This window comes from Monodelphis domestica, chromosome 5, assembly GCF_027887165.1.
Source record: "Monodelphis domestica isolate mMonDom1 chromosome 5, mMonDom1.pri, whole genome shotgun sequence".
NCBI classification, from domain to species: domain Eukaryota; kingdom Metazoa; phylum Chordata; class Mammalia; order Didelphimorphia; family Didelphidae; genus Monodelphis; species Monodelphis domestica.
This window is the reverse complement of record NC_077231.1, coordinates 327,211,456-327,232,197: the sequence shown is the minus strand read 5'-3', so window position 1 is coordinate 327,232,197 and position 20,742 is coordinate 327,211,456. Positions and strand designations below refer to the sequence as shown.

General features: G+C 59.5%; 1 protein-coding gene across 13 annotated transcripts in view; it reads right to left on the bottom strand.

Moving 5' to 3' along the window:
• Positions 1-5,221: 5,221 nt before the first annotated feature.
• The window catches only part of SGCE (sarcoglycan epsilon), a 30,130-nt gene continuing 14,609 nt past the window's right edge, over positions 5,222-20,742 (bottom strand). For 4 of the 13 annotated variants that reach the window (XM_056800951.1, XM_056800945.1, XM_056800943.1 and 1 more), the window contains 8 exons: positions 18,251-18,449; positions 17,943-18,105; positions 14,184-14,395; positions 13,405-13,431; positions 12,689-12,877; positions 8,114-8,157; positions 7,833-7,867; positions 5,222-5,392 (listed from right to left, as the gene is read on the bottom strand). In XM_056800951.1, the coding sequence (XP_056656929.1) occupies positions 5,342-5,392; positions 7,833-7,867; positions 8,114-8,157; positions 12,689-12,877; positions 13,405-13,431; positions 14,184-14,395; positions 17,943-18,105; positions 18,251-18,449 (920 nt within the window). In that variant the 3' untranslated portion in view covers positions 5,222-5,341. The remainder of the gene's footprint in view (positions 5,393-7,832; positions 7,868-8,113; positions 8,158-12,688; positions 12,878-13,404; positions 13,432-14,183; positions 14,396-17,942; positions 18,106-18,250; positions 18,450-20,742) is intronic. The other 9 variants (XM_056800952.1, XM_056800948.1, XM_056800944.1 and 6 more) reach the window with 3 other exon arrangements.

Genomic DNA, 20,742 nt, shown 5'->3' with positions numbered 1-20,742 from the left:
GGCCTGGCAGCCCTGGTGTGAGGCAAACCTCAAAGTTGCTCTGATTAGCGATTTAGAGAACCCTTTTCTGTTGAGAGTTTGGGTTTCTTCCTTAGAGAATTGCTTCCTTAGTGATCTATTAGGGGTGGCTCTTTGTCTTGCAAATTCATCTTTTATTATGGAGGTTGCTGCAAAGACTTTCCCTGATCACTTGTTTTCCTTCTCATTTTAGCTGCATTCATTTGTTGAAAACCTTTTCAATTCAATAGAATCAAACTCGTCCATTTTGTACTCTGGGATCCTCTCCATCTTTGTTTGGGTCTAGACTTTTCCTTCATGTTAGAACCAAAAAGGTCCTTTCTTCCTTACTTCTCCAGTTTGCTTATGATAAACCTTTTATATCAAAGTCCAGCGGTTTCCGGGCAATCTGTTAAATCATGAAGTTCTTCTGGAAAGACCTCCAGGAATGGAGGCAGAGTGAGAGGAGCAGAACCAGGAGAACATTGTACACAAATGGATACATTGTAGCACCATTGAATGTAACTGACTTGGTTACTAGCAACAGCGCAGTGACCCAGGACAACCCTGAGAGACTCATGGGAAAGAATGTATCCACATCCAGAGGAAGAACTGGGGGAGCAGAAACAGAAGAAAGACACAGGACTGGACCCATGGATTGGGGACATACTCTAATTGATCACCCCAGTGCAAATATCAATAATAGCGAAATAATTGATCAATGCCACATGTAACACCCAGTGGAATTGAGTGTTGGCTATGGGAGGGGGGTGGGAGGAGGGGAGGAAAGAACATGAATCATGTAACCATGGAAAAATATTCTCAATTAAATAGACAAATAAACAAGTCACGAAGTTCTTGCCACCAGAACTCAGTTCTTTGGATTTTTCTAATGCAATGGCGCCAGCCTCCTCCTGCGTGTCAGGCACCTAATCTGTTCTGGGATTTTGAAGCAGGGCCGTGCCATGGTGATGAGGACCCTCATCATCAAGTCTGGGATCTCAAGGCCTCTTTCTGGGTGCTGGTTCTCCTCATTTCCCTGGAGATTCTGGAGCTTCTGTTCCTCCAACCAACTCTCATTACTGTCATTAAAGTACCCATCGGGTCATCTGGGTTTTCTTCTTCCCCAGTTACATGTAAAACCAAAAATGAATGTTTTCTCCCCCTTCCTGAGACAGTAAACAATGTGAGCCTGCAGATCTTTGTCCTGCTCTCACAACACGTGGGTCCCATCACCGTCATGTACCCCCACGTGTTCAGCCAGGCCCCAACGGATGGGCGACCATTGGGTAGCTTCACTGGCCAGGCACATGATCCAACGGCCCCGAGCATCTCGTCCTCTTTAAGTCACCTGCGAACAATCAATGTTTCCCCAGTTATTTTGGTTGCACCTTAGTACTCCCAAGTGTGTCGTTCCCAGGTGGGCTCCCACAGGCCCTTCCTGGACTACACGCGCCCATCTGAGAGCCAGCCTGAAGGCATCGCCTCCTCTCTCCTCTCCCAAAACCTTTCTTTGTCAGTTGAGGGCAGCGGGGAGCCGGCCCCCAGGAACGGCGGCCCTCGAAGGAGGGAGTGATGGCAAGAGTCAGGGCTCGCTCATTTCCCAGGAACCCCACACTTAGCGGGGAAAGGCAGGCCAAGAGGACAGACATGGCGCCCCCCTCCCTGGTGGACATGAAGCCGAGGATGCGCTGGAGCTTGTCTCTCGATGGAGAAGCGTTTAGTAAAGAATAAAGAGCAGGCCAGAGAAAGGAAAGGTATCAGCCATGTGGGCCAGTCTCCTCGCCCAGGCATCGCCGCAAAAGTTGTCTCGGCAGGCTGGTGTTGGAAAACGAGCCGCCACCATCTCTAGGGCTTTGCTCTGGGCCTCTGGGCTCAGCCGCCATCAGAGAAGAAACTCCCTGGGGAGACAGCAGCACCCTGACAACCTCCTTTATGTCCAAATGAACTGAAGTTCTTTTTAAGAAATGCTTTATTGCTAACTCAGTATTCAAAAGGGGCAAATCTTCCCGAGTTCAAAGCCAGCCTCAGACATTTCCTAGCTGTGTGACCCTGGGTAAGTCCCTACACCATGTTTGCCTTGGTTTCCTCAGCTGTGAAATAAGCAGGAGAAGAAAATGGCGAAGCCTTCTGCTGTCTTTGCCAAGAAAACCCCAACTGGGAGCATGAAGAGTTGGAAGGACTGAAACTGCTGAACAAGCGCAGTCCAAAAATGGCCAAAGGCAGTTCTCAGAGAAAGGAAATCAAACTCTGGCCAGCCGTCATTTGAAGATGGCTCCAAACGACCCTGGATTCGAGAAATGCAGAGTAAAACAGTTCTGGATTACCACCTGATTGGCGGATCTGACCAAAAAGGAAATGAGGAATGTTGGGGGGGGGGTAGGAGGCTCTGTGAATGGATTCCGCCATTCTGGAGAGCAATACAGGACTGAGGGAGGTAAGCAGGACCCTCTTGTGTGGGGATCTCGCGGGCACTAGTGAAGTGTGCACTGCTAAATCTGGACTAAGTGCTCTGCACTTAACCCGGACTGGCCTGGTGGTGTTACATTAAGTCAAGCCCGGAGCTGACTCCCCACCTAGAGAAGGGTGTTCCTGAGGGTTGAGAGACCTCTCCTATGCTGCCGATGATGGCAGGCAGGTGGGCCAGTGGGAGGAAACATGGGACACGCATGCCAGGGAAACCCCCAGACCTGCACATCCCCTTATTCCCCTTTTGGCGTCCTCAAGTACATCTCTGACGAGTCCTTGACCTGGATTGTACCCCTTTCCTCTGTGCCCATTTCCGGGGCTTTCTGCCGGGAACATCCAGGGCTGGACTATTCTGGAGAAAAGGAGATTTCCCTGGAATGGGAGGTGTGAAAAGGCAATCAGCCTCTCTTTGTCTATCAATCAGTGACTTTTAAGTCAATCAATCCAAACCAGAAGTACCCCTACTTAGTACCTTAGCAGTCACTAAGGAGGAGAAGTCACCTGCTACCACCCCTGGGCAGTGCTAGGCAAATTGAAAGACTGCGATTGGTTCTCGTAAACTGGGGGAGTGCCAGGAAGTGACCTCGAGAAAACTGCTTTAAAAAGGCCAGCTGGAGGAGCCTCTTTCCCTGAATCCTGCCCCTGCTCGTCGTGGTGAGTGGAGTGATTCCTTCCTTGGTTCTTCAGTGAGGAGACCCTCTCTGCATGTTGGTGCTTTGGTGGGACACTCCCTTCAGCCCGAGTTCTGGTGAGATTCTTGGCAGTCTGCCTCGGGTGCCCTGAAGGTTCTCAGGGGTGGATTCTTCTGCATCTCCTGGCTCTTTGGATTCTGGCTTCCTGATTAGGATTGGATTCTAGTGAGATTCGCATTTGTGATCTGGAGACATTAGGATTGGATTTAGGGTCTTTGTAGCTAGGCAGCACTTTCTGTCTGCTGCCGAAGGTCATCTTGACTTCAGCTGTAATGTTTAAATTGGCGACCACAATATTCCTGTAGAATTCTCCTATTTGGCATGAAACCTAAATTTAAATTCTCACAGAGGCGACAAGCCCCCAGACCTTCATAAGTAGGCCATCCCCGACCCACCCACCCTGAGGCGATTCCATCCCCCCAAACCTCTTACCTCCGGACAGAATGGGGATTGGGGCGCCCAGCCCTTTGGGTAAGATCCTGCCCCAGACTGGGGTGTTTTCCTATGACAGAACCAGGCTCAAAGGGCCACGCCTGCCCTTGGACCGGGCACTACCACTAGTGGGTCTGTATCCCAAAGAGACTGGAGGAAAGGGGGACGGCCTCTGTGGCCCAGAATCTGCTGAGCAGAACTGGACGGTTGTCAGGGAATACTTTCGTGACAGAGAAATAACAATCAGGACTTTGGAAAAACCTGCAAAGACTTGACTGGACGCGTGCCAAGCGGCACCAGGAGAGTAGCTGCGCAGCGACAGACGCAGAGGCCTCGGGTGGAGCCACGGGCCACGCGTGGCTTCTATCATGCTGCGAACCACGTGGAGACGCGTTACGTGGGGTCCGGCATAACCGCTATCAGAGCATTCGCTGCGCGGAGGCGGGGAGGGAGGAAATCGGGATTGGTCCAAACTTCTCCCTACAGGTAGACCCCGGACCCACCCGCTACAGCTGAACACTGAAGAGCTCCTGCGGCCGCTTCCTTCCACCTCATCCAAGGCACGTCCACGCCTGGGCCATCGCGCCGACGCCTCCGTGGCTTGTCTCCAAGTGGCCAAGCCCGGACCCACCCTTCCTCGTGGCTGGCCGGCGGGGGAACGATGGATTTGGAGGGGTGACTTAAAGCGTATCTAAGGGCCCCCCAGAATGAGGGGTTTTAAGCAAAAGGGAAACAAAAACCAACTGCTGCATGAAAGAGTCTGAAAAGAGACCTGCCAGAGCACCTCCCCGGCCACCAAGCCGTGCTGGTGGCCGGCCGGCTCGCCCCTTCCTTCAGGCAGAGCAGCTGACGGAGGGGAGTCTATAGGCCCCCCCCCGGGGCACGGGCCAGGGGAGGGGCTCTGGGGCTCCCCTGCCCAACCACGGCAAAGGGAAAATGCCACTCGTTAGGGCGCGATCTGCCTCATCTCACGCCACGGCCCGAGCATCCTCCCAAGCACGCCGGGACGCCGGCCCCGTGGCTCGGGATCCAGCAGGCGCCCCTCCCCCCCGGCTCCTAGAGCGGATCCCAATCGGCCTCCCTTCCCGGCCAGATCCAGGGGAGTCGGCCCCCCCCGGGAACCCTGGGGCGACCCTCCTCCAGAAGAGGGGCTCCACGACGCTCCGGGCACCAACGCAGGGGGCTGCGGGCTTTCTCCCCGGGCCCTTTCCAGAACTTTGCTGCCCCAACACACGCGCACACGGCACACGCACACACATGGCACATGAATACATGTACACGCACACACGGCACACGCACACACGGCACACATGCATGCACGTGCACACTGTGCCCTCCAGGACAGACCTTTTCCCAGGCATTCACAGGGCACGGCCCATCCCCCAGCAGCCCCCTCCTCCCAGGAGGGACCCGGGGGTCACCCTAGGGTCATGGGGGAGGGGCCGCTCGACTCCTCCCCGGCCGTGCCTCAGACTAAGCTGCGCTGGGGGGGACACAGAGAGCCGCCCCCCCAGGAAATCTGCCGGCTCCCAGCCCCCAGGGGCGCCACGCTGGGAAGAAGGGGAGGCTGGGGCTGGGGGGCATCTCCTCCCCTCCCGGGTCCCCCGGACGCCAGGGCCACGGGCAGCCGCTCTTGGGAATCCGTTTATTGCAAAGGCGGCTTCTGAGCGTCACCAAGATAGTCGCGGGCGGCACCCAAGGTCCGAAGTACAAAGAGCCCTCCTGGCGGGACGTGGGAGCGCGCCGCGCCGTCACAAGTCCAGCGCTTCCGTCAGCTTTCTCTCTTCAGGGATACCATTTACCTGTAACACAGAGCCACGTGGTGAGGAGGGGGGCAAACGGGGCAAGCAAAAGACAGCTCAGAAGAGGGGAGCCCCTCAAAAAGCTGACTCCACCCCCCCGCCAGCCCATTTTACAGAGGAGGAAACTGGAGGCTGCCAACACGTTAAGGGCCTCCGTGGAGGGGTCAGGATTGGCCGAGCTGCCTCCGAGGCCCACAGGCAGATCTCGCACTCGGCCCTCCCCTTCCTGTGCACAAGGAGAAGGGGGGATCCGGCCGAGCTCCCGAGGGGGCTGGCGCGCGGCCCAGAAGGTGGTGCTGCCGCTAGTCCCTGCCCCGCAGAGAGCCCGTCGCCTCGTCCGCCCTCTTCGGCTCTCTCTTGCCCCTGGGCGGGCCGTGTGGCCGGAAGGCCCGAGAGAGCCCACGGACCACTGGCCGGGCACCCCGGCACCAGGGACCCAAACTGCCGTCTGGTTCGGCGGACAGAACGGTGCCTTCGCGGGGGCTTCTAGAATCCTCGACACCCCTGACTCATCGAGGGGGCCCGACGCGTCTGCTCGCCAAAGGCCATCGGAGGCCGCTGTCGCGGAGGGTGTCCAAATGGACGAGGGGCTCCCTGCAAAGGGAGCTGCTTCTGTTTGGTTTGCAAATGATCCTGTGACGAGTTGGAGTCAAGGAGACGAGTTCAAATTCTGCCTCAGACGTCTGTGGGCTAACTGACCCTAGGCAATTCCCTGCAGCTCGATTTGCCTCAGTTTCCTCATCTGACCACGGGGAGGACCCCAGCAGTACCTCTCTCCCAGGTATAAAGCAAAGCGCGGATGCTCTTCATCCCTCCCCGTTCTCCTTGGCCGTTATTCCCACTGGCTGCCAGAAGGCCCCGGACAACCGAAGGTTCCCCAAGTGAGCTCCGTGATCATTCCCTGCCAGCCACGCGGGTGAAGCACTTCTGCTGCCAAAAGGATGATCCGGAGCTTGAAGGAAGGCCACATTGGGACAGATGCTGCCGGGGGGACCCCGAAGCTCTGAGGGAAGCCTCCGTGCTCTTCTCACGATGCCCCACAATCACGTGGCCATCCTGCGCGGGAAGCCACCGCCTCTGAAGAAGAGCTGGTGGGCAGGCCAGAGTGGGCAAGGGCAGGATGCCACAAATGTGGAGGGGCACAGAAGGTGTGGTCTGAGACATGGACGCGTGGCTGCTCACCGGGTTGGACCAAGGGGTGCCAGACAGGAGCCAGAGGCCCTGCCCAGGGGACCCCAAGAGGCTGTGGTGTGTACCGCCGGGGGATGAGCACCATTAGGGAGAGCACAGGGGCAGCTACCACACCCTGGTAGGCTGCCTACCTGGGACACCATGGCCTGGGTTGGATTGGGCTGGATTTCCACAGCATGGGCCAATGGGATGCGCACCACTTCTGGCTGCCCATTGTCTCCGCAGGGCATTTGGGGAAAACGAGACACAGAGCTCCGTGTGATCTGCCCAGGGGAGCTCCACCGAAAAGTCAGAAGCGGCTCAGCCTCCGAACGGGCCTTCCAGATGGGCCAGGAATCACTAGCACTACACTGACATTTGCCCAAGGAGAAATCCAGCTCCAAGTTGAGCGATCCAAGAAAGGGGACCCTTGAGCCAAGCGCCACATCTTCTGAGGGAGCTCCCGAAGGCCTTGAGAGCACCGTCCTGCCAGCCTCCCTGTCGTGGCCTAAGCCTCTCCTCTCCTCTCCCCAGAATCTTGATATTTCTTCAAGCTCTCACCCGCTGTCTCAGAGGAAGCCAGAGTTCAAATCCTGCCTCAGATGCTTACCCTCGGCAGGTCCCAGAATCTCTGCCTCAGTTTCCTCCGCTGTAAAATAGGGATAGTAACAGCACCTACCTTGCCAGTTATTAGTAAAAAGTGAGAAAAAACCTTTGCCTGGTGCATTGAAGGTGTCATATAAATGCTCGTTCCTTTCCCCCTCAGCTTCCTTCTTGATGCCCTCTTTGGCCCTCCCCTCATTAGGGTGAGCGCTCTCTCGGGCCGGGGCTGGGCCGGGGCTCATGCAATAGGAAAGATCCAGGCACACCCACAGAAGTCAAAGCCCCCCACATTCGTTGGGTGTCAATAAGACAGGAGAGCAGCGGCATCAAGCGAAGAGAAGGTTGTCATGAGAATCAAGGGGCAGCAGCTTTGAAGCTGTTCAACCCCGGGGAAGTCACATGGAGGGCTCTAAGCCTCAGTTTCCTCATCTGTAACATGGAACAAGGTACTCTACCAACAGGACAGCCAGAGAGGAATGTAGGTTCTGGTAGGGGTCCGGATAGCCTTTCAGTGAAGACGGGGCGTGGCCGAAGCTGCAAGTCCCCCCAGCTCTCCTCCCCACCAGAAAGCCCCCCCGACCTGCTGTGGCTCCATCGGCCTCAGGATGGGCCACGCCTCGCCTTGGGCTTCCCTGTGAAACCTGCGCAATGACTGCGGTATACTTGCCTCAAATCTTTGAAAAGTCGTCATACGAAACTCTCCTTAAAGCCCCGAAAGCAGTAACAGAGAAGACGAGTTTTCAATGCAAACGCCAAGAGCGGGGACCCTCGGCGGGCCCCTCCTCCCGCCCAAGACCCGCCCGTCCCCTCTGTCAGTGCCAGGCGTCCCCCCCCGACAGACGGGCGGACCAGTGCCAGGAGGTCAGTTGGGGCAGGAACCCTCGGACGCCCTCCCAGGGGCTGTGCCCAGCCCTGCTGGGCCCCATGACGCGCCCCCGCGCTACTCACCGGCTGCCCGCTGCTGGGGAATCTGCGTCTGATGGGGGAGGTTCCTAGAACAAAGGAGAGCCGGTCAGGGAAGGGGGCGTCACCGCGGCCACGCCCCCTCTGCCGTCCTAGAACCACGGAAGCCGGACCGAAGGCGTGACTCGCACACACCTTCCTGCCAGAAGAAAGGCAGCCGCCACCAAAGAAGGACAAAGCGGAGAGGGCAGACTGCGGGCCGAAACCCTCCGGGGCAGCAGCCAGGCCCGAAGGGAGCCGGCCAGTCTGAGAGGCGAAGCTCAGGGACAGTCTGGGCAAACGCCTGGAGGTGGGATAGGGAAACACCAAAAGGGCCAGGCTGGCCAAAGCACTTGTGGCGGCCACTTTGTGACCCCCTGTGAGATTTTCTCGGCAGACGCGGGAGGGGTTGGCGCCTTCCTTCTTCAGGACAGATGAGGAAACTGAGGCAAGCAGGACTCAAGTACAGCAAAGAAGGTTTTGTGAACATTTTGAGATCCTTGCAAGCAGCCCACCCGAGAGACGTGCCAGTGCGACCCCAAGAAGCTCTCGAGCTGGTCCAAGAGTAAAGCACGAGGTCCCGAGCGCGCGCCGGACCTCACCTTCCCCTCAAGCCACAGTGGGTGCGCCTGGGAAGAAGGGATTTAGTGGAGAAAGAGTGTGAAGCCATCAGGGCATCTCCACCCTCCTGGGGGGACAGAGCCGGGCAGTCCCGGGTCAAAAGGGCCCTCAGATACTCCCTAGCGCCGTGGCCCTGGCCGAGTCACTTAACTCCCACTGCCCAGCTGCTGGGAAGGCATCCCGAGCACCGGCTGAAGGACGAGACAGAAGGGAAGGGTCAGAGCTGCCTCCCCGCTCGACAAGCCGAATCCTCTCCGTCGCTCCGAAGCCAGGCTGGCCCGTGCCGGGATCTCTTTCCTCCTGCCCGAGCCATCGTTCCTCTTTCCACGGTCGCCATGTTTGAAGGCGGAAGGCCCGCCGGGGCTGCCCCAAGCTCCCGAAGTCTGAGATCCGTCTGGAAGGAGGCCGGAGACGTCCCGCCCCCCCCCCCCCCCCCAGCTTCCTCGGCGTCGAGCGGACGAGTCGCTCCATCCACGGAGGCTCCACGGTGTGCCCGGGAGCGCGGAGACAGACAGACGGGCGGCAGCTCCCGGAGCGGGCAGGATCCCGGCTGCGAGGAGGGGGCAACCCAGACATGAGCAAGCAAAGCAGGGACACAACCCGAGTCCGGAGCCATTCCAAGCTCCTGGCGAGGCCAAGGCTGAGGATGGAAGGGCAGGACGTTCGGGGAGTCCCGGAGCAGGCGCGAGATTCTGACGACCAGAGGACCCCCAAAGAAGCTTCCGCAGCAGCCCGGAGGAGGCCCCGCGTGGGGAGCCTCTGTCCTCCGGGGGAAGGGAAGGCTTGACCGACTTAGCTCTGTGTCCCCGCCTGGGATGGCCCGGCCCAGCCTCTCCCACCTATCTTCCAATGGCTTTCTCTCTCCGCCTGCCAACGTGACATCTCACCCCGGAAGGGAATGAGGCAAAGAAAGGGCCGAGCCGACCGAGGCCCTTGGAGCGATGCTGAAGATAGGCGGTGGGAAAAGGCTCCTCTTAGGCCCCAGTCGGGTGGCCAGGTGGCACGATGGGTAGAGAGCCTGGTTTGGGGTCTAGAAGAGGCGAGTCCGAATGCAGCCTCGGACACGAGTAGTTCTGTGACCCTGGGCAAGTCACTTGATCCCGCTTCCCCATCTGTCAAGTGAGCAGGTGAAGGAAATGGCAAACCCTTCTGGTATCCCAACTGGCGTCTGTGATAAAGGATGGAAAGATTTGCAATTTGCAAAACTGTGCAGAACCTGAAAAGTGCCAACCTAGGGGTGATGGACAGGGTCATGTGGCCAAGGGTCACATGGGAGCCTGAGGGGAGGATGGGGAAGACTCCATCTTGCCCCAATGGACTTTTCTTCTGTTCTCACGAGGAAGTCAAGCGGAAGGTCTGAAGAGGATTTCCCTGTGTTGACGTGAGGAAGGTTCCTGTATCTGGCTGCTAGTAGCATCGGGACTTGCTTGGACATCTAACAACAACAGATCCTGGCTCTGACTGGGTTGGGCCCCTGCTGTGATATCTGGGCATTTGGTTAAGCTCTTCTAGTTTAGTAGCCTACTTAGCATAGTTAGTTAGTTTTTAAATAAGAATTAGCGTGAGTGAGTCCCAGAGCCCTCACTCCTTTCCCTTCCAAAACAATAAAGAAGATTTTATGTTTTTTCCTCTTGTGTTTCCCTTAATAGAAAATCCTATCCTAACAGTTGGCGAGCCAGCTAGGACCTGAGCCTAGAATCTCCTAACTCATGAAGAGTGAGTTAGACACAACAGGGCCAAAGCCTCCCTCCTGCGGGTCTCTTGTGAGCGGGCGTGTACAGAGTCCCATTTTAAAATCTGGAAAGCCTGTAGTTAAACGGAGATTTAAGGAGTGCAGAAACACAAAGCTGAGTCCTCAAAGCTGTGCCCCAGACCAACGCCTCAACCCAGGGGCCCCAAATCCACGCAGCCCTCTTCACTGACCCCTCAAGCCAGCTCAAGTACTCCCGAGTGGGAGTCCCATCATCCGCGAGGGTCCAGGCCCTCGAAACGGGCCTCCTGGCCTGGGACTCTGCCAGGAATCGAGGACCTCACGCTGGGCTCTGGGCCTCCATTTCCCGCGCTGTGGCCGGGTCTTTCCCTGAAGTTTTCTCCTTTGCCACCTTTGCTCAGGGGAGCCAACGGCGGCGTCTTTCTTTCCAGCTTGTCGGTTCTCCTTCTTAATCGGATGGGCTTGGCTTCGTGCTCTGAGCGGTCCATAAACCTCACTGGACCAACGAGTCCAGGAGACACAAATGAGCGAGACCTCTGCCGGCGTCGAATCACATCATTCTGAGACGGTCCCAGCAACCCGGCATAAATGGCGAGGCGTATTCCAGCCAATGGCATCGCCCGGCCATTTCCCCTGGAAAAGCGCCTCCTCAGGCTGGCTCAGGAGACCGAGCCCGGGAGGCTCTGGGTTCGGATATGGCCTCGTCACTCACCCCCACGTGCCCAGCCCTTGCCCCTCGCTCCCAGAGCCGTTACTGAGCCAGGAAGGAGGCGGTTCACCTAAGAGAAAGAAGGCGCCGCCACAGCCCCGGCCCCGGTGTCGGCCAGTCTGCCTGGCGAGAGAAAGAAGAGAGGGATTTCCCGAAAAGACACGGAACACAGAACGTTCCATGCTCGGGGTTGGCGGCATTTTGGAGGAGGCGGACAGCGGAGTCTGTCGCTAAGCAGACGCCAAAGCTTGTGGCCATGGCAGGCGGGGAATCTGCTGCCACGTCACTGGGAGTGGCCTCGCCAGAGGATCACTTCCTTCCACGCTCCTCGGCCCTGTCCTCGTTCCTCCCTGGCACCCTTGGCCCACCGTCATCCAGCCCGGAGCGGTCCCTCCTCTGACCACTGCTCTGGGGGACGCTCCTGGGCTGAGTGTTTGGGAGGGGAAAAGGCAGCCAGAGAAGAGCCCCAGCCTCCAGGCCCCCAGCCTGAAGGCCTCACTGGGCTGCGGCTGGGGGAAGGGGAGGCTAGAGAGAGAGCCGCCCCTTCGGAGGGAGAGCCAGTCAACAGAGCCGGCAGCCTGTCCAAGAGAAGGTTTCACATCCCAGTGGGTAAGCGAGACGATCATTTTTAACTGTGGGCACGTCTTCAGCCTCCTCCGCCTAAAATCCTGGCCTTCCCCCACCTCCACTTTGTCCTCCCTCGGCATCCATCCCACGGACCAAAGCTTCTTGGAAATGAAGAGGCTCCAAGAACCCAGGAAGTCCCTCCCCGCAGGTGTGGGAGGCCTGATCCACCCCCGCTGTACACTCGGCTCCGGGCTACTTGTAGAAGCCGCACAATACTGGACTCCTGGACTCTGAGGGGGCCACAAGAGCCTCAGCCACACTTTAAGAAGGGCAGACAGTGCAGCGGGAGGCGTGGGTGGGAGCCTCTCTGTTTGCCAACAGGAGGATGAGGAAGTTGAATTCTCTCCCAAATCCCTCCCCAACCTTGCCTGAAGGAAAGCTTTGCTCTACGGCCTGCAGCGTCATCTGGAGGGAACAACCCCAAGTCCAGAAATACGCACAGAGAAGTGAGGGCAGCCCCTGGGGAGGGACAGCCCAGGGATCACCTGCCTGCTCCCCCACCCCAGCTAGGCCCGAGGGCTGAAGGTCGAGGTCAGTTTGATTTTTTAAGCCTTACAAAGCACTGGGCAGGGCCAGGAAGTAGTCTGGGACTCAGTGATCGAGGTGGGCCTGGGGCTGTGGCCTGTTTCTCCGGGAAATGGGGCAGCTGAGGGGGCAAAGGAGAAGAGCATGCGGGAAACCCAGGGGCTGGAAGCGCCTCTAGGCAGGGCCTCGGGAAGCAGGGGGGAGCAAAAAAGAAGGAGCACAGAGGGAAGAGCCATTGAGGGGGAAACCGGCCACTGGCGTGTCTAAAGTCTCTTCGGCTCTGCCCGCAGGCTGAATCATGGAGGACAAGGCTGGTGGCTTGTGGGAAGGCGCTCTCTCCTCTGTGGAGCCCGGTCCCACCCCGGGGCCCCTCAAGGAAGGCACTTACGGCTGGGTCTGCATCAGCGGCATGCTGGTGCTGTCGTAGCTGTCTGTGGGCAGCGGAGGGATGATCTCCCCGGTGACCGGATGGAACACGGGCAGCGTGGACAGCGGCCAGGCTATCTCCCTGTTCTTGGACATGTCGCGCAGCTCCTTAGTGGACTTCTGGATGGCGCTGTGATGGACCAGTTGGATGCTGGGTGGAAAAGAAGCAAAGGAGTCAGGAGACGTGCTGCGTTCCTCCCACCAGGCCCGTCTGAGGAGTACGGGAAGCACAGCTCGGACTCTCCCTCCGAAGTCCGAACGTCGCCTACAGTTGGCGCCTCCCCTGTGGAGACGGGCAAGAACGGCCATCACGGACCGGCCTGCGCTTGAGATCGGGCTGCTCTCAGTCACTAGACTGCCTGGCGGGCCGGCCGGCGGTGGGCTGGGAGGCTCCCTGTCCAGGCGGCAGCGGCGCCGCCCCTAAGGCTCTCTGCTTGGGCTTCTCCCACTCACTCCCGTTTTTGCCCGGCGCCTTCCTGGGGGCGTCGCAAGGATGCCCGGAAGGTCCTCGGGAGGAGGCTCTGCCTAGACTGGGGCCTGCCGGAAGCTCGGCGATCTACCCGTCGGCCTCGTTACAAAGCATGGAACCAGCGCCTGACACACATGGAGGAAGCGTGAAGGACTACGGAGAGATGGAAAGGGAATGGCAACGAAAACAGCAGGAAAGAAGACACTTACTCTGGGGTGTACATGTTTCTCTTTTCCCTAGAAACAAAACAAAATGTATGAATTAACTCGGAGCATTGATACGGGCAACATCAGAAGGGTGTGCGCATGGCAGGCGCGGGGGAGGCGGAGATGCGGCACACGCGGCCGGCCCGGAGCAGCGCCACACACAAAGGCACGACGGATGAGACACACACGGAGAAACGGAAAAAGCTCTGGCTGAAACCAAGAGAGGCGGTGATGGGGTGAAATGGGCGGACAAGGGAGGGATGGAGGGGGGTGCTGCGGCTCGCTGCCTTCCCGAGTCCTGGCTCACTCCGGCGTCCTGCCCTCCGACGGGGCCGACCCTGCCTGCGCTGGGGGCGAGCTCGGGTTTCACGGGTCCTGCCTGCTTCCCGGATCCAACGGCCCAGCGGCGCGCCGAGCCTAGTCCGACGCGAACGTCTGCTCGTGCCCATCCGCACGGGGGAGGCGAGAGCCGCAAGAGCAGAGGTCCGCGCCTCGGGGCCGCTCCGTTTCAGTCCGGACCGAATTAGAGCCAGAACAGGCTTGGGTCTCGCCGGCGCCGCACCGGCTGCCGCGTTCCCACAGACCCACCGATGCCATCAGACCTCCTACGTCCCTTTCCAAGAGTTTTGAAGCGGGTGGGAGCCAGGCTGAAGAGGAAACGTGGCTGCCACTGGCTTCCGGAGCACGGATGGCCTACGGAAGTTCCTTCTGAGTGGGAGCCGGTGTGTCGTGCCTGAGGAGACGCGGCCACTCATTGCACGGTAGAGCGTTAAGGTACTCACACGCCTTCGCGGCGGCAGCACATGACGTAGGCAAGGACCAGGAAGAGCACGAGCGCTACTGCCGAGGGCACGGCCAGTGTGACGAGGAAGTCGGAGTAGTAGTCTCGGCTCTTCAGCGAGGCCGGAGGGGGCCTGTACTCCCCACCGTCGGGCAGGATCCCCTCGCCACAGACCACTTCCTGGAAGGTGGACACGTGTTTCGTTCTGTCAACCTGGCACGAGAGAGAAAATGGCGACACACGTGTGAACCGGTGGCAGCCGCCTAAGCTTCCCCAGCGGGCGAGGGCTCGCTTTTCGGAGCGCCTCCCAACGACCCAGAGGCGGGGGCTCTCGTCATCCCTTCGGACGGGGCCCCACCCTGTGAAAAGATCCCCGTCTCCCTCGCAGCAGGGCCCTGAGCTCTCGGTGATCAGAAGACCAAGAGAGAAGTGCCTGCTGATGCCAAGGCCAACGCTGCCCAGCAGTCCCACGTGGCTCCTCCTCAGGGTCATGCTGGAGAAGCCACAGGGCCCAGAGAGGTCACCAAAGCCATCAGTGGTCCCTGGACAAGGCTCTCACCCTCAACAGCAGAAACTCTTCTCCCTCGTAGAGCCCCTGGAGCCTAGCGCCGACACCAGCCAGGGGCCGTGGAAAAGGCAGTGAGAAGGCAGAGAAACTTCCAGAGGGAAGACTCCTGAATTCCAGGGGACCCGGGAGGCCACACGCCCAGCAAATGCCTCCTTGGGATCTGACCACAAGAGGCCCGTACCATTTGTAGTTCTTATGCCAGAAACCAGAGATGCTTCCCAGCACAGCTGGTCCTGGCAGAACACTGAGGAGTGGATCTGCCTCACTGCACAACCGAGGACCTTCCTTGCCCAGGAGATAGCTGAGGCATGATTTGAACCCAGATGTTCTAGACCCCAGGCCTAGTCCTGGCCCCTCTAGGACCACCTCTCTGGTGTGAACTTCAGATTACTCCACCCTACTTAGTCTAACAAAATCAGGAATGTCTACACCCCTACTTAAGGATTAAGTATCTAGGAGGATGGCCTCTGATAGACATGTGCTAGCAAATGACAAATCAGAAACAGCTGACAGACCCCTAGGCTGTCCTAAGTCAAGCTTAAGCCACCATTGGTACACATGAGATGCAGGAAGTGATGTAAAAAAAAAGAATCTATATAGTTCGTGTCTCTTCCTCTCTCTGGCCTCTTGGACAATGGAGAGGTGGCTGGTGGCAGCTTGCTGAGTGTGTCAGCATCTTGGCATGGTGGCTGCTATTGTCCACATTTAGCGGTGAGTTATCCTTGATAGCATCCTGGAGGAAGCCTAGTAACCTAGTTCAGGTGAGGCTCTTTTCTGAGATCTCTTGGAGTTTAGGCTGATTTTTCTCTCCTTTTCCTTCCAAACACTATCCTCTTAGGAATCCTCTAATCTTCAAGGACCTTGTGACTTGCCTGACACAGGCCAGACAGGAGAAATCCTATACCTTTCCCTCTCCTTGATTTCTTCCCTCTATATTGATTAAACCACCATAAATTTCCAAAATGACTTGGGTATTTTATTTGGGATATCCCTTTGGCAACCAAAAGCCAGACTTAGATTAGGTCACAACCCTAAATTATCCTCACACTGGGCATCCCGGCCAGAGAATTTCAAATCAGAAGGAACTGGGGGTGTTGAGTCTCAGGCATGAGGAGACTGAAAACAGTGAGGGCTGCCAGAACGGGAAGGAGGCTGGCTGGCCTTCAGGCCGACTCGAGGCAGAGGGGAGGGAGCTCCATGGGGGGGGGGGGGGGCAACAGGTAGAATAATAGCTGGAGCACTTCCATGTGAGGACAGCCCGCTCGCAGAGAAAATGTGGCCAAGAAGGACCATTTCAGCGAAGTGATCTCTTTCTTCGACGCCGGGCCCCAAATCCTCTCCCAGAGCGAGGAAAAAATGACAATTTTTCAGGAAGAACAAAGAATCAAGACTCTCTGGGGAATCGAGGCCAAAAACAGGAGGGAGGGTGACTTGGCACCCTGATCTTGAGCTGTCCTCCCAAGAGCAACCATCGGAGCGACTCGGCACTGGCTGAGAAGCAGCCCAGCCTGGAGCAGGGGAATCCACAAGCGACACAGCAAGGTTGCTTCTGAGAAGTCCAACGGGCCTGGCCTCGGTGACGAGAGCTCACTACCTGACAAAAGCGATCGGGAAACCTGGAAAATGCTATGGCAGAGCCTGGGGAGAGACCAGCGAGGGACATCGAGGGGAAGTAGAGAGTGACACCGTGAGCCAGTCGGGGGAGTGTGGAAGGGTTTCCCCGTCAAGTCTACAGAGAAGGGAAGAATCTGGGACTCGACGGGAGCGAGAGACCATCAGAAGATGCAGCATTCTGAAGATACTGGATTAAAAAGGCTTCGTGCCAGGGACAAAGCCGACGCAGCCAAGGCAGGGTCCCTCGGAGGTGGCAGGCGGTCCACTCTGGACCCTCTTCGAGCCGGTCACCATCGTAAGGGCACGAGCTTTCCAGCCGGGACCTCATGGGGACACCAATCCAAGCCACTCCCAGCTGGCTTTAAAGGGCTGGTTGAGGGACGGTGAGTCCCAGGACAAAACTGCGGATGAAACCTGCCCTGTGGTCTCTCCTCGCAGCCAGCACACGGGCTGCTGTGGCAGGACAGGAAAAAGATCCGTCGGAGGGGTGTGGGGAGACGGCCGAGAGCCCTGTGGGTGGGGAGCCGCGGCCAAAGGGCTGTGAGGCTGTGCAGGCCCCGCGTCCGGCAACAGCGAGGCAGAAAGAGTCCCGGAAGACCGAGGGATGACACACGACCTGCCGCGGATGCCACGCTCTGCCCGAAGGGTGCCAGTCCTCGCACGGCTGGGCCTGGATCCCCGAGGGCGTGAGCATGGGGGGAGCCACTGGCGTGGAAAGCCTTCCAGCTGCACTCTCGGGGCCCGCGCCGGGGACGGATGTGAAACGGCGAGCGGGAGGATTTCCGAAAGGAGCCGGCGCTGGGATGTGTCGGGCAGGAACAGGAAAACGCAAAAAGGGAAGACTTCCGCGAACGGATGCCGACTGAAAGGAGCCAAAGGCGGAGAAGCTGCCCGCAGGAACGGTGCCCGGGTGGGCTGCGCCGCTGTGCCCGAGCAAGGAGGGCCCAGAGGCGCCCACAGGCTCCCAAGAGGCCCCCGTCCGCCCTCTGGGAAAGACCTCCAGGAAGCGTAAACTCTGGGGTGGGCAGAGCAGAGGCCCTTTGGAACTCGGTGAATGTTCAGTTTGTCTTTACGTGTGATTGGGGGAAACAAAAGAGGACTTAAAAGCAAGAACCGACCGTCCCCAGGACCCGATAGTGGGGGGCAGAACGCCGCCCGAGGGGGTGCGATAGCAAGCCAGGCCCCGAGTTCGAATCGAGCCTCAGCCACCTCCTAAGCCAGTCCCTCATCCCCACTGCCTGGCCCTTACCACTCTTCTGTCCTGGAAGCGAGACACGGTACGGATCCGAGGAAGGACGGGAAGGGCTTTTAGCGGGCAGAAATGCGGCCCGGCCCCGCTTCCTCCCGAGCGGCCCATTTGGAGAAAGGATTTGGCCTGAAGGGCCCTGGAGGCCGGGGCTGCCTCCGAGCGCCCGTGGGCGCAAGTTGTGCTCTGCCCGAGGGCCTCTCCTTCCAGCGGCGGGGAGCCCCCTCGGGGGCCCCGCACACGTCGGCTGAGCCCCGCTTTCTGGGGCCTCGTGCCGCCCAGCTGGCTCGAACTCGGGTCCGACCTCGCAGCCGGGGCCTCGGCCCACTCACCAGGGAGATCTTGCACCAGTCGATGGAGAACTGAGCCCGGAACTTCTTGTCGCACGTGATGACGGGCTCCATCTCCTGGCTGCAGCGCAGCTGGTTCTGCGGGTTCTCCACCTCCCGCAAGCACGAGGAGAAGGGCACGTCGGCCCCCACCATCACGTAGACCCTGCGGGGGGACAAGGCGGTGCGGGGGGCTCGCGAGAGGGGGAGGGGAGGGCCAGAGGCCCGGCCGAGGCCCTCTCCCGGCGGCCCCAGGCCACCCGGAGGGGCGCCGAGAACCCCGGCGTCCGCCCGCCCGGCCGGCCGCTCACCCCTCCTTCATGTCGCCGATGGGCAGCGGCACCCGGCCGCCGCGGTCCAGGGCCGACGTGATGTTGATGGCGTTCAGCCGCTCGGGCTGCCACACGTTCTTCACGGCCCCCAGAAAGTCCCCCAGAACCTCGCTGGCCAGCATCTCCTCCACGTTCATGTTCCTGATGAAGAACTCGGCCTGGTAGGGCAGCGGGAAGTCTGCCGGGAGAGAACGGGGGCCGCGTCGGCTGGGCTGGGCGCCAGCAGGAGCGTAAAAGCCCCCCGGCCCCCTCCCCCTGGCCCCCCCCCCCGGCCACCCGCCTCTCCCCCCGCCCCCCCGCCCCCCCCCCCGGCTCTGTGAACACCCCTTTTTAAGTCTTTGCCTTCGGTCTTAGAATCAGCAGGAAGGCTGGCTTCCCAGGGCCTGGGGGGGAGGGGGGCAAGTGACTTGGCCAGGGTCACACAGCCGGAAGCATCCGAGGGGAGCCTGGACGCTGCCAGCAGCCCCCGAGCCACCCGGACTCCCCTCTGCTCCTGGCGCTGCTTCCACTGAGCCCGCGAAGGCGGAGGAGCCGATTCAAAATGGAGCCCCAGCGTCCGCCTCCCAGTCGTGGCCCCCGGGCTCTGTTCTCCGCACCGGCAGAGCTCGCGCTCTGGGCCCCGCGGCAGCCGGAGCACCTTCCCAGGCCAGGCTCCTGCCCCAGAGCCCACGTTCCGAAGAGAAGCCGTGGCGCGCCGGCTCACGCGGACGTCCGCGGGCGGCCCAGGAGCCGGCACGCTCTTCGCCCGCCAGTGGGGCCCCGCAGGGCTCGGCGCTCCCCCCTTTCCTGCCAGCCTCCTTTGCACAAACCCCTCTGAATTCGACGTGGCCGCGGCGGCCCCTCTCACGGCCCGCGAGGCTCCCTCCCGCCGGCTCCTCCGTCCCTCTCGCCGCCAGCGATGGCTCCCGGGCACCAGGCCGTGCGTCTGGAGCGCGTGGCTGCCGGCTGGCCACACGGCGAGTTCTCGTCCCGGAAGCCAGGATCTTCGTGCTTGCCGGAAGGGGCCACGTTCTCCAGCCCGCGGGTCCTCCCTGCTCTGCTTCCGGGCCAGCACTGCCCTTGGGCCGCCCCCTTTCCTTCCGCCTGGGATTCGCTCACGCTCCTGCCCGATAAAAGAACGGGGGGTCACCGGGCTGGCACCGAGGGAGCAGGCTCGTCGGGGGAGAATTGGCACCTCAGCCGTCCCAGGACAGCTCTGCCCTGGGCAGTTCATGTGGTCTGGGCTGCTCTGTCTCTTCCGCTCACTTCTTCACTTCCGTCTTGGAGCTGATACTGCGTATTGCTTCCGAGGTAGGAGAGTGGTGAGGGCCAGACAATGGGGGTGAAGTGACTTGCCCAGGGTCACTCAGCCGGGAAGTGTCTGAGGCCAGATTGGAACCCAGGACCTCCCGTCTCTAGGTCTGACTCTCCATCCACTGAGCTATCCAGCTGTCCCCTCTTCCAGTCACTTCTTGTAGGGCTTTGTTGGACTCGTTTTCTGTCCCCCCACCTCACCGACCTGGTTTCAGCTAGCTTAGTCGAGTGTCCAGGACTTTCCGAGGGAAGAGAGAGCTTTGTTCCTCATTGCCCATTCGGACCCCTCCGATTTCCTTTTCTCTGGCATTGCTGCTATCGTCTGCTGGAGGACCCTGCGCAGATGGCGTCTCCTGATGGGCTGAGGCAGAGGCTCCTTAGTGGAGGCTTCCCGAGGGTTTGGGAACGGCTTTTCCTGCAGCGACTGAGACTCTCGTAGGATTCTGTTCCTGAGAAGTGACTGCTCAGAGCTTTCCTTCTGCGAAGTCGTCCCGGGACCCCCAGTCCAACTGCGGAGTCTTTGGCGCCGTCTGCCGGAACGTCCTCACCAGCGTCTGCTCTAGGGTTCTCCGGCCTCCTTCACTGCACCGGCCCAGGCGTTCCTTCTCGCTTCTTGCTCTCGCTGGTTGGCGCCTCAGCACCATGTTTGTTTCAGGGACGGAGTCTGCTTGGCCCCTTCTTTGCCCCGCATTCCAGATGATCTCTTTGACGGTGATCTTTCCACAGCAGTCTGGATCCCCGGTGAAGGCGTGGTGCCTCCCCCGGCCGCTTGGGCAGGAAGCCCACGGAGGGCCTGGCCAATCTCCTTTCCAGAAAGATTTTCCTCCGTAGCCTGTTTTGACCTCCGCTCAGCCGGGCTCTCTTCGTCCTCGTAAAGAGTCTCCCGTTTCGCCGCGACGTTCGAGTATAAGATGGAGCCGCCCTGGGCCGCTTGGTGAGGGGCAGATCCGCCCTGTCCCTTTGGGTCCTCAGCTTCACTTTTTCTCTTTTCCACTGCATTAACCAAGGGTTTGTCGACTCTTCATTCTGCCTCCTTCTGAGCCCGGCCCCTCCTTTCGCGCCGGAGCTCAGTGGCGTCTGGACCGTTTCTCAGCCTTTCTGACTTGGGTGCTCAGTCGGGGATCCTCGTTTATCCTTCTTCTGTTCTGAGCTGGATGCGCCATGCACGGCGCTGCCTC